Here is a 13,197-nt window from a genome sequence, read left to right on the forward strand (position 1 = left end):
GCAGCTGTACTTAACTAGGAGACATGCAATACATGCAAATGAAAATTCATGAAGAGCAGTTAATCTCTTTCATGTGTTCGATAAATGGACTCCAGCACGCTGGATTTGGTTTCCTCAAATGATTGTTTTGCCACTGAGTAATAAATCTTTTACTCAAGTAAGTAGACTAGGTTATATTGAAACTAAAATTCCTAACCCGTTGCAACAAAGAAACTCTAATTATTTATGAAAATCCAGAATGGATTTCAACTTTATTTCATACATAAAATTACCCATTTACTGTATACATCTACTTTTCCCTGCACGCTCCAACCACCCCATCAACATTAATGTGGGGCACCTGTGACTTTTTTGTACAAACATGAGAAGAAATATAACTAGCTAGGGAACACTGAGAACATCACTTATTAGGTCACTGTCTAATCTGTCTTAGACACAAACAGTTGAGAGGTTTGAGGGTTTTTAAAAGTGCTTAAACAGAAGCAAAGAGCGTATGAAATGTGGTCTTACTCACCTAAGAAACAGAATGAGTGACTGGTTTCAGACCTTGCTGGTAATATGAGGTAGGTTCACCCAATACGAGACCCACATGAAAATTCTTCTTAGTTAACTTTGATAACCAGTCCACCTTGAAATTCACAATGCAATAGAAAAAGCCTGTTGAAATTACTATTTAAGTCTTAACAGTGGTAAAAGGTTAAGGGCTTGTCTTCACTGCAGCGTGAGCTCGAGATATAACTCAAATATAAGTCCTAACCTGATTCCTGTCACCACACACAAATCTCTAGCTAGAGTTAAGTGTTTAAACTCAATTAAACTTAACTTAAAGTTAAGTTTAAACTCAAGCTAGCTGGCCTGTTGGGGATATGGGTTGAAATTTGAGTGCTGTTGATGCTCCAGCTAATAATGCAGCAGGGATACAGCTATGGTTTGGGTTAGCACAACTCATCAGATAGCTCTATGTAGCTCATGAGTTTTTTTCACAGTGTGGTTGTTCTTGAGTGGAGTAACTTGAGTTAGTTATTGCAATGATGATACGCTCTGAATTTTCATCCTGGGTGAAAAGGTGGTTTTAGTCACTCTTTGTCTGGGGTTTATTTATTTATTCCCCCCCCCCCCCCCCCAACATGTTTGTTTATGCATATTGGGCTAAAACATTAGCAATTTCTGAGTGTTTCTGATATTCAGTCATAGTACCACACCCACAGTCCTTAAGTAACATAGTTCCAGACCCAAGGGTCTGTCATAAATATTAGGCCAAGTCAAAATTAGCCTTGTTTTCTTCTGATAAAGTCCTGGTCCAAGGAGGAGGTTAAATATTTCACAATGTTTTTGTCTTTTGGGTAGGAGGCTGATGTGTGTAAAGGACGTGGAGATCCTAGGCCATGTAACAGACTGGGATTATTTATTTGAAGATTTCACACGTCCTCCTTCTGTTGAAACAAATGTACTAAATATCACTGTTAAGGTAAAAAAAAAATGTTTATGCCTTTAGAGCGCAGATCTATTCTGAAAAGTGACTTAGATTTTCAAAATGTCAAAATGTCATTGTGGAGTTCTGTGTGTCAGTGATTTCAATGAGTGGTGTTTCCTAACATCCTAAAAGTGAAATTGCATCTCTCCTTCCCCATCTTCAATTAGTAAAGGTTTTGCAGGCAAAATTATGCCCTCCACTAACATTGCAACCCCATGATGTAAACATAAGCTTTCTGTGAAACCTCTCCAGCCTCACTGCCTTCAATAAACATGTACAATTGTAATTGACTGAAACTTTTTAATAATCTTAGTTTATAAATGTCTGGCACAGAAAAAGTATATTTTAATAAAGCTCAAATCTGTATTTTTATAACATTGCCCAAAAGCTGACCTTTTTGCTGAGATGGTATACTGAAAATTTTTATTTTTATTTTTTTACACATCGCATGGCATCTGTGTAGCATAGCACAGACCTATATTGACATATCAATGTCCAATGAGGACTATTCATCCACTTGGAAAATTCTAGAACCTAGTGTAAAGTTAGGAATCCTGGATTAGAAGAAGCAACCTTAACAGGCTTTCCATTTGTTCTTGTATTGTTACTGTAAGTCAGCCTGTTGACTCTCAAAATCTCTGCATTTCCAGGCTTCTAGATGCATCAAAAACTACCGTAATTCAGGCTGCTCATGCTGCATGTGTAATTTTCATGAAACTTTTGTGCCTTGTTATACTCTTTAAAATACCCTCATTGTATAAAAAGCATGTTTGTCAAGAAATTGGATCGTAACATCATTCTATTTGAATTGCATCCTTGTGTAATTTAGCACTTCGTTGTCATTTCTGAGTAGAGCTAATTTTACTGTCAGCTTATGCCCAAAGATTTTGTGTGCAATTTAGAGAAATGGACAGAGTTTTTAATTTTTCACTGGTGATGAGTTATCAAGTAGTCTTGTTGTATGATACTTATCCATAGAAATTCACTTATTAAAATGTGTTATTTCAGATATGTAAACATGTCTCTAAACATAAGTACTTTGATAATAAATTAGGATAATTGTGGGATGAAATAATTTATTTATAACATGGTCTGGATCTGTACAAAAAGAAAAGCAGATATAATTTAAAAGATGACATTTAAGCACTCAGAATTGGATTGTGAATTTTTTTCCTGAGTCTTTTAGCTTTATTTTTATTCCTCTTTGTAACAGGATCAAGGGCTGTTAACGTTCCAAAAAAAGAACAATGCAGCTCATGAACGTCTGAAGAAAATTCAACTGAAGGATGAAACTACAGCAAAGGTAACTTTTTTGTTTTATATCTCATGCCATTCTGGGTAAACCAAAAACTACTGTAATTCAGCCAAATGGGGGAGGGGGCTGCTTTAAAGGATTAAAGTGAGCCTGCCCTGATTACTGGTTATTCGATACTGTGATGGTTTAGTGCTGCACTGGACCCAGATACATGCACGTTTTTAAGATGTCCGCCTTTGTGTACAGTATCAATCCTGACAGAGATGGTCTTTGCAAATTTCCCCTTTGGTGATATGCTGCTGAGCTCGGGGAATCTTGTGAAAGACAAGGCTGTGCTTGGGGAGGCCTCACAAGTGCTTCTGTAAAGTGCTGAAAGGTAGTAGGTATGGTTCAAGGAACAATCCCAACTACATCAGTTCCCTCCTTTCACAAAGCAGGAGTGCATGTAAGGACCTTCTCTCTGCTCAGAACTACTTATCAGATATTGAGCAAAAATTCACTTAATTTCTGGTGTTTTGTTGTATTACAACTAAGATTGAAGTGCTAGATAACTTCTTTGTTTTGGACACTTCAGTCGTGGGCTCCAGGAACTCAGATAACAATGGCCCTTTAAGTATTCATCCGTTCTCCATATTGCAAGAGGTCAATCCACATTCCTGTTGTCTCTTCTGCCTTGGAGTTGATGCCTGTTCTATTGATTGGCTATATTGATTATTTGAGAATCCCCAATAAATGAACTAGACTTCTGACGTTTGATGGGTTCTAGTCCCAGAATCAGGTACGGTAGTATTAGAATTACTGTTTGGTTGAGGAACTCTGTTGTGAACAGTTGCAATGTTTGCACTTAGGAACAACTTTTGAAATTTTCAATAATTTTATTAACACTTTTAGTAAAAGCACAAATGTTTCCATCTAAACAAGAACGTAGCAGTCAATCAATATTAATTTGACTTCCAGCGTCATGTCATATGCTCATACTCACACAATTCTTGTGGCGACCTAGAGGTGAGAAGGCAGGTGGTGGTCCACGAGAGTCCCATTCTGTCTCTGGCGTGCAAAACAAGTCCAGTGGTTGAGATCTCATTGGCCTAGATGGTGGTTGAGACTATTGTAGGGTTTGATGACTGTCGTGAATGTTCATAAGAGTGTTCTGCCTCCTTTGCCCATAACTAACTTCCTCATCTTAGTAATGTTGGGAGTATTGTTATTCTGCTGGTTAGTATATTAATTATGTCAAACTTCTTAGCATATATACGTCAGTTGGTTACTATGGCAATCTTGCAAATATACATCTGTTGGTGTTCCCATCCTAAAGTATCCAAAAGGGGTATGAACAGATTTGTTGCTGTTACATGTCAGCATTTTATGCAAGATTTCAGCAGAACTACATATTGTAAAAAAAGCAAAATAATGTATTTTGTGAGTCTGGGTAACTGCTGGTCAATTTAATTTCGCTAAGACTTATAGGCCCAACTTCCTTATGTTAACTGTGTAAGCTTAATATCTTGCAGGCTTGGGCCTGCAGGTTCCTTGCATTACTGATGGATACTATACCTTATCTCTGTATTCAAGTGGACTTAAAATATATAATGTATCCCATAGATTACAGAAGTAGCCTATTCCCTAGACTGATCCATAGAGCCTTCACCTCAAGCCCTTAATTGATAAACATTGCAGGCTTTTTGCTGTCCTCTTCAACCCATTTTACAGGCTGGAAAAAAATTGCCTTCCCTTATTACAGGTTTTAGATTGTCTTCAAATTTTGTGGAACCTAAATCTTTGTGGTTGGTCTTGGCTCACATTAAAAGTTTGCATTCAGATGTTGAGGGGTATAGAGAGGGAGATGACATACACACAAGCCAGTGTTACGCTATCATTTTACATATACTAAATGAGTACACTGTTTCTAAAAAGAAGGAGACACGTTAGTTTGAATCCAGGATAATGGAAATTAATGCATCATCTTAGCTTTAAAAGCTCCTTGTTCTATTCTTTTCATTAAATACGATACTTTCTCCTTTGGTATCCTTGTTTTGTTACATTTATTTTAAGAAAATAATCTATTACTATTTTGTGAATACCATTTGATACTTAGTCATTAGAAAATGTTTACATTTTAATAATGGAAGAGTGTTAATGTACTGAGTGTTGGCTATACATCCAATTTATAGATGGCCAAAATTTTCCAACTTGGGTTACTAGTTTAATTAGATAGCTAAGTGACGTGATTTTCAAAGCTGAGCACTGACTTGAATAGAAATTTTACATGCTCTGCAGTTGTGAAAATGGAATTAGTTGTTGAATCAGTGTCCTAAGTGTGTGCCTAACTTTTTAAGCATGTGAGAAGTCATATACCTATTTTAAGAATGTAAATAGTCCCAGTGACCTCAGTGGGGTTATTTACTTGCTGAAGATTAGGCACGTGCTTAGGAGTTTTGCTCAATCAGTGCCTAGGTTCCTAATTTTAGGCACACGAGTTTGAAAGTTTTGGCCAGTTTGCTCACCTCTACACTAGTGTTGATTGCTTTCAGACAGTGAGTGTCAGCATTTTAGTCTCTCATGATGTTTCTTGTTTGCAGAACTAAAATAAATTTAGAAACTACTACACCTGTTTTTAAAACTGCCATAAATCAATAAATTGCAACTGATATTTTGGTGGGGATAGTTAGATAAACATTGCCTTTATTATTGCTTTACAGAGAATTTGTCGTGCTGTTGATGAAGCCCAAGCAGCAAGACAGCAGCAAAAATTGGTGAAGAAAGCTTCACTGAAACTAATCAAGCCACAACCACCACCTTAATGACACCAAGGTTTGCATTTGGTTAAACCTGTGGTGTGTGATCTTATTCCTGAAGATTTACCAGAAGCAATTTGGATACAGTGTGCAGAAGAGAATAAAATACACAGATGGTCTTCCTGCAAGGTGTAGGTGTAGCTCCTTCACTATCTAGACTACCTTTGATTTTTAAAAGCTAAGTTCCTTGGCAACTGTGGCATAAAGTCAGCTGATAGATTCTAACATTCCCTACAGCATATATGCATTTTGACTATTCAGCAGGAAACAAATTCAATAAGTTAAAATTTCCTTTAGAAAAGATATACTTCTATCGATTTTCCTCACATTTTTTTCCCGACATTAAGAAAAATATTCATCAATTAGTATTTTTTCACAGACTTGGATTGCTACTTGCATGAAATTGTACCTAATTTGCACTATAATGTAATGGTTTACAAATGAATTAGCAATAAATAATAATTCTAACTTTTGAAAACTAAAATCCATATATATCTAATTGACGCTTATTAGCAATATGTCTAATATGTTAGGAGATATTCCTTATGTTTAAAAATGTTCTTGTGGTGTGTACTTGAAAGAAATCATACAAGGCTGTTTATATTCCGTGGTACAAGAAAATATTGTACGTTAGAGTAATGTAAAGAAGAATGTAGGTATCTATAAAACACATTATTTCTTCTCTGTGAAAACATTCACTTTAGAAATAATAACCAATTTGCATATTATTAAAAATGAAAGGGATCTAAATCACTTTAAAAATTGACAACTTAGGTTCTCCTAAAATGGCAAGCACTTTGATATCTTAATATGTATTAATAATAAGGATTTAGTAGTAGACTGCACATTAATATTGGCTGTAGCTGAAAACTTAAATAGTTAGTGGGAAGGTTTCTCTGTGAAGAAAATACAAATGGCTTTTATACAACAAAATATATGCAGTTGGTAAAAAATTCGAATATTAATTTGTTGTCTATATTTCAGTGTATAACTGATACTTGCCATTGATTTAAGTTAAATTATGAACAGCTGAAAGTGGTATTCTTATTGGCTTGTACTATTGCTTGTCTTGAATACTATTTTTAGGTGCCAATTCAACAAGAAACATAAGCTCATGACTAATCTTTAAGTGTCTGTATAGTCTCATTGACTTCATTGAGATAAGCATGTGCCTAACTTAAACTGTGGGTTAAGCACCTTTCTGAATCAGGGCCTATATGAGCAAATACTGTTTAGCTTGAGTAATCAGTAAACTGAGAGTTATCACTGTCAAATGTTAGGCTTTCAAATGAGAGAATATTTTCTCTAAACCAACCACTTGTAAATTTTTGCATTTTTTATTTCATACCTCAACTAGAGAATAATATATGCAAGTTTATATATGCAAGTGTAAAGACTGCCAGTATGAACTCAGTATGGTAAAAATGGCAACAGTGTATATAGATTCTTTCTCTGTCAATATTTGAGATTCACTTCCACTGAAGATCATCAAAGATAGAGAAGGGCCCAAATTTCAGATCTGTACCAGAATCTAAACTTTGCCAGATTTCAGGGGTATAGAATTCTGGTATTCTGGCATGGGTCCATATCTAATTAAGTGGTATGCTTTTTCTGCCTTACCAAAGGAGAGAAATTAAAGATAATGAAAATGTGCTGCCAAATATGAAGCGTCTAGGGAAAGCTTGCACCTGTGCTTCATTTACTGCTACTATGTAAATTTGTAATTTTGAACACCACACAGTACAGTAGGAAAAAAACATCTTAATTCATTAACTGTGAGGTCTTAGATGCAAGTTGGCTAGAGAAGTTCTAAATGTGTAGTCTGATTCCAATGTTTAAACAGGACATTGAACTGATAGAATGAGTTGTTTGGTATATTCTGTACATTCAACTACTGTGTTTAAAATATGGATAAAATAAAATCTTTTATATGCAATTCATAGTTTGTCTCAAAAATCATGGTATGAGTCTCAAATGATGAATGAGGTTTTATTTTCTAAATGAAATTCATAAACATTCTTAAAATATGTATGTAACATCGTGGTGGGTACAAATGGAAAAAAAGTACTCATATACACTCAAACTGTAAACTTACATACAGCACAAGAGTTCTTGCTGCTTCATTGTTTACTGCACTGGCTTTCCTGAGCTCATTGTTTGGCCTCTGAAGAGCAAATCCTGATAGAAATCAGAAATTTCACTCCTCACACAAACAACCTCAACAGCTTCTCTTTAAGAAATACCTATACTGGACATTTATAAAGTGTCTACCTGGGGTTCTGTGCACACCTTCACAAAGCACTGAGATATAGGTCCAGGCAGAGGGACCTGCAGATGCACTGATGTGGGACATTTATATCAACTACATCCTCACACTCTCCTCCTGGTTGAATACTGCTTACCAATCTCCCACACGTGGAATACGTAGTGACCAGAACTTGAAGAAGAAATGTAGGTTACTTATCTATAAGTGAAGGTTCTTTGAGGTATGGGAGTCCCTATCTGTACTCCACACTCACCCTCCTTCCCCTCTGCTGTGGATATTATCTGATTCATGGTAAGAAGAGAAATTGGAGTGGCTTCTACTTAAGTCCTTTGGTTCAGAGCAGGATGAGAACAACTGCATAGGCACAGACCAGTGAACACTGCTTGTTACAAATCTCCACTCAGGTGCATGCTGCACATGTGTCCCCATGGGGAATACAGATGAGGACCACACATCTTGAAGAGCCTCTAGTTACAGGTAAGTAACCTCCATTTAAGGTTACATAAACTAAGTAAGGTAAGGAAATACACAGTTAAAAAATCAAAAGAATCTTAATTCTACTCTATAGGGACACCACATGGGGAAAAGCAAAGAAAAATCTCAAGTATCATTAAAAATCAATTGAATCTAATTTGGGTCTCTAAACACTACTATTCACTGACCATAACAGCCTGGTTACTTAGTGGTGTCACTATGAAGCAAATTTAGTTTGTTGGGATTGTCTTAAGGTTGTTACCTGTTTTTTCCCACCTTTAATTACTGATATGTACTCAAACTTCATCTTACACTTTTTTAAGACTTGCCCCCATGTTTTAAAAATTCCTCACATGAACACTAATCAAATGAAAATTGGATGCCACCAGTCAGTATTCTTAATGATGCAAAGATAAGTAGTATCAACCTTAACAAAATATTTCCACTGCTGAGGGATGTTTTGTGGTGCTCCAGAGCCAGGGCAAAGCAGCCGAAGCATACTGGCAATCTTGCCCTGAATTTGCAATTAATTTACAGGCTGAATTAAAGGGATAGTGAGAGATTGTGGAAGGACGAGTGAGGGTAATAAACCCAGGTCTTGAGTTCCAATATGTCTACAGTTTTAGGCTTCCCCACATATCCATACTTCAGTTCCCCTGGCACTGCTGCCTCTGTGCCAAGCTTTTGAGCTCTGGTACCCAAATCAATTATCTTTAAAAAGCAATGGCATTGAGCTAAATCTACCAGTGAGAACTTTTGAAACGTGCCCAGTCTGGCTTATACCACTGACTCATTACAACCAATAGAATTGTTGCATGCTAATATGCTGTAGAGGATGAGTGGGGAGTTAACTCTGATGTCAATGACTCCTGTCCACACTTTAAAAGTTATCTGAGCTGTTGCAGCCTCTCTTGTAGCCTATACAATCAGAAAACAATAAGATACAATGGTTAATATCTTAGTTTAATTACAATCTGAGTGTTGTTCAACTTGTGTGGACCATATTTCTGTTGTATATTGGAATGATATATCCAAGTTACAAAGATTTTTTGAGGGGTGGTGGTGGAGCTTCATTATGCATTTTTATATGTAGGGTTCTTCTAGAATGGGCCACAAAGTGTCCAACTTTTCTTTAATGGTAGCTTGTGCCAGAATTACTAAACAATCTTGATGTAACCCATTAAAAAGAAAAGTTAAGAAACAGGCCGCTGCTAGGAATAAATGTCAAGAGACTCAATATCTCCTCCTCCTTGCTTGTCACTTCTCTGTTTAGGATCAACGATTTTTACAGTCTTCTTTTAAAACTCAGGATCACACGCCAGCCCGTTGGGCAGATTGATCTCTCTGAGGTTCACTGATACCCAATCCATGTACCAACTCTTTAGTCGTCCATCCAAAATCATTGCAACAGCCATCCTACCAATGTAACTCTCCGATCTCTGTTGCATATGCCCATGCCACAACTTAGCCTTCCTCATCTTGTTTTTAATTGGAGCAATCAGCATTAGGCCCCTTACAACTTTGTTTCGTTTCCTATCATGGAGTGTCCAACCATTTGTCTATCTCAAGATCTTCATTTCTGTGGAGAGCATACTGACTTCTCTTTTAGCACCTGGCCAGGTCCCTGTTCTGGGCATTAAGATGTGTCTGAGTACAGTTGCGTACATTCTGCCTTTTGGCTTCAAAGCGAACGGGGGGCCAGCTCCCACTATTTGCACCAAGCAGCTTTAGTACGATGCTGGGCATCACTCGGAAGAGCACAATGGTTGGCAGCCATTGATCCTCAGTATTTAAATTCTTTCACTCTTCTAAATTCTTTGCATGCGATATCCTTGGTGGTGAACAAAATAGATACAGCCTTAATTTTAGAGGATTTTGCAAAAAAATAGAAAATACTACATTAATTTTCTGATTTTACGGCTAGGATTTTTAAAGTTTAACACGTAACTAACTATATAACATAAGAAACTTGCTAAATAAACTAAGATGCTGCTGTTGGTCATTGCATCAACATGTACCATTGCATTATGCTATGTTGTGAAATGGTGCCCTAAATAGTTGTTTCAGTTGTTGCCCACAAGATGGGGGAATGACTTAATCTTTATATTTTGCTGCTGCTTTTTAAATTTTTTTTCCATATATCCACATTCTTGAAAGGAATTAGTCAATGGAAGATCTTTAATGCAGGACATAAGCTGTATATCAAAGGATGTTATAAAGTTTGCCAGTTGTAAACAAAACCCCCATGATATATCGGGGAACTACTGAAAAATACAGTATAAAGATCACTCTTGCGCTAATTCTTGCTGTGGCTGTAGTGCAAAATGAATTGCTGCCCAATTTACAAATGCACAACATACCTGTAGGGATATTAGTTTTGTGGTTCAAGTAAAACCTTTGTGTATATCAACTCAGCATACTCATCTCCCGGCTAATACTGAAATGCAGATGTTTGTGTGTAGATGGTTGTATAAGACAGAGTATCTGGTCAAGTCTGTACTCTTTTTTTCTTTGTATATAATAACAGGCACAGAGGGAACTGAGAATATTTGAGATCCTTCCCAGCTCATTCCCTATTTAAGCCTTCCCAAAACTCTTCATAGGATTATTTTCTTTTTCCTCACAGTATGCAGCTGAAATCCTAATTTTTATTTTTCAGGGGAATAGAAGAGCTTGTCCTCTGTAGGAATGGCATGGTGTCACAGGGGCCCTGCTCTGCCCCGTCTTCCTACCCACAGAAACTGCACAGAGTCCTCCAAGTGTGCTCTCGGTCAGGCTTTATTTCCTGTTCCCTTCACCAATATCACCACACCCCTTCTTTCCCTCCCCCCCGTGCTCCCACCTATTTACAGTGCGAGCCAAGCTTTAGGCCCTCTCAGCAGGACGTGAGGGGAACAGACGTCTCCCTAGTCTGAGCCATCTTTGTGACTAGCCCACCTCATCTCCTTCGCCTCGGCTCCCTCTCCCCCGGCCCTGTTCCTCCCTTTTCTCCTCTTCTCTCCTCTTGCACCTCCTTTTTGTACTTCTTATCAGCTTTGGGTTGACGGGCCATTGAGTTCATTAACCTCAATCAGCTTCCCCTGGGTTACTAATAAGCTTCTAAGTGATCAGAGTGCAGGCTCACCCACTCACGCCTGCACTGTGTTACACAGGGTCTAAACATTGTGTAACAGAATGACATGTCTGACACACGAGACCATTGGGGAAAACGCTATCTGTTTTAGAAAGATGAATGAGTGAAAGATTTTTGAATTGTTGCTGTTCTGGGTGGGCTCATGTTGGCCAATTTCTATATTTTATCGCTATAAAAATTAGGTGAGGTTTGCTGATGTAAAAAAACCCTGAAGCACTAACAGTGGGTCATAGCTGCCACTTTCTTGCTGTAGGGACACTGAGGAAAATGCACTTTAAAGAAAGATTTTCTTCATTATCAGCTGGCCATCATCATCTTCAGACTGGTGAGCTTGAGGAAGCTTCTAAAAAAAATGCAGTGTCTGTTTTAACTGCACGAGGGTCCCCTCGTGGTACTGAACTTTCCGAATCTTGGTTATGGATAAAAAAGCCAGTCACTTCTGGATTCTAACTTCAGGAGTTTTATGGAGGCCTAGATGTGGGAAGTCTTTAATTGTGTGTGTATAACTGCATAGAAACAATAGGCACACATGCATGCACTTGTGTATTTATTATGTTATAAAATACCTTAGAAGCAAATGTGATGTTTTAAAATGAATTAAAGGGTGAAGTTCTGTACTGCACTGCTTAGGGAACCAGCACAGAACTTGCAGTCTGGGGTAGCGTGAGGTTTAGTGGTGCTAAAGTTTTTTTAAGCCACCCTTATGCCTTTGTGGCTCTGCTGTACTGTGGGCATTGGAGTGAGCCCTGGCTTAATTTAGGCTGACCTGAGGAGTTGTCTGAGTTACAACAGCCGGTGTCTGCTTCTTCTGGGTGACAGGGCTGCCCAGAAACTCTACAGTGCTCCTATGTATCTCACTTTTGGCACAGCCTTACCATCCTTAGCCTCACCCCTACTATGCACCCTATGCCCACGGCTTGTGAGAGGGTCCTTTGAGGACAGCTGGTTGCTGTCTTCCTCAGTTCTTGCACCAGGGAAATTCTGTACTGTTTGGATGCAGAGCTTATACAACTTCTTTTATGCCAGTCCAACTTTTTTACCCAACATAGAGCGGTCAGAAGGGTGGTGAGAATCTCATCCAACATGTTGTTAGAAATGGTCATAAAAGGGGAGAAAAATTTTGCAAAAAAATTTTTCGTTTCCCAGCTGACTCTTTTGCAGAGTTAAGAATGGGACCATTTTACTTTTTTAAATCAATTTTGCATTTTGGGGGTTTTCCCCTTTCTCTCATTTTTTCTATATTTTTTCCCCTTTTTTGCCACCTAGTGCATGAAAATGAATGATATCCAGGCTATTTTTTTCAAATTTTCATTTTTTATTTTGCTTCAACTTTTAAAAACTTCTCCAGCTTCATAATAGTTAGAAGGTTGGGGACAAGGAAAGAAAAAGTAAGCGGGAAGAAAACTCTAGACATTGACTGATTTACATTCACTGGCAAAAAAGAAAAGAATAATATGGAAAGAAAAGGTAAGAAAAATACGTTCCCTCCTGCGCTTTTTCCTCTTTTTTCCCCACGTTGGAAAAGTGAGGTTGGTTGGTTGTAATGGAGTAGTGCAAATAAATAACATTTTCTCTTTTGAATAATAATAAAAATTTATTAATCACACTTTTACAAGGGGGAAAAAATAAAATAGAGATTTTTTTTGTTCCTTTCCATGTACATTTTCTCTCATTTATCTCCAAATTTTTCTTGCAGGGAAAAGGGGAAAAGAGAGAAGGGAATTTTAAAATTTTGAAATGAAAAATTTAGGGGGGAAAGACTTTTGTCATTGAAAATGAGTTTTGTTTTGTTTTTTTTCA

The 13,197-nt window shown here is 37.4% G+C and overlaps 1 protein-coding gene across 3 annotated transcripts in view; it reads left to right on the forward strand.

The window, feature by feature from the left end:
- VPS13C (vacuolar protein sorting 13 homolog C) overlaps nt 1-7,464 on the forward strand; it is a 139,543-nt gene extending 132,079 nt beyond the window's left edge. For all 3 annotated transcript variants that reach the window (XM_067534730.1, XM_067534732.1, XM_067534731.1), the window contains exons 76-78: nt 1,348-1,468; nt 2,688-2,777; nt 5,429-7,464. In XM_067534730.1, coding sequence (XP_067390831.1) covers nt 1,348-1,468; nt 2,688-2,777; nt 5,429-5,530 — 313 coding nt within the window. In that variant the 3' untranslated portion in view covers nt 5,531-7,464. The remainder of the gene's footprint in view (nt 1-1,347; nt 1,469-2,687; nt 2,778-5,428) is intronic.
- The last annotated feature ends 5,733 nt before the right edge of the window (nt 7,465-13,197 follow it).

Source organism: Emydura macquarii, unplaced genomic scaffold, assembly GCF_026122565.2.
Source record: "Emydura macquarii macquarii isolate MOO-44397 ecotype Brisbane River unplaced genomic scaffold, CSIRO-AGI_Emac_v2 contig_3451, whole genome shotgun sequence".
NCBI classification, from domain to species: Eukaryota; Metazoa; Chordata; order Testudines; family Chelidae; genus Emydura; species Emydura macquarii.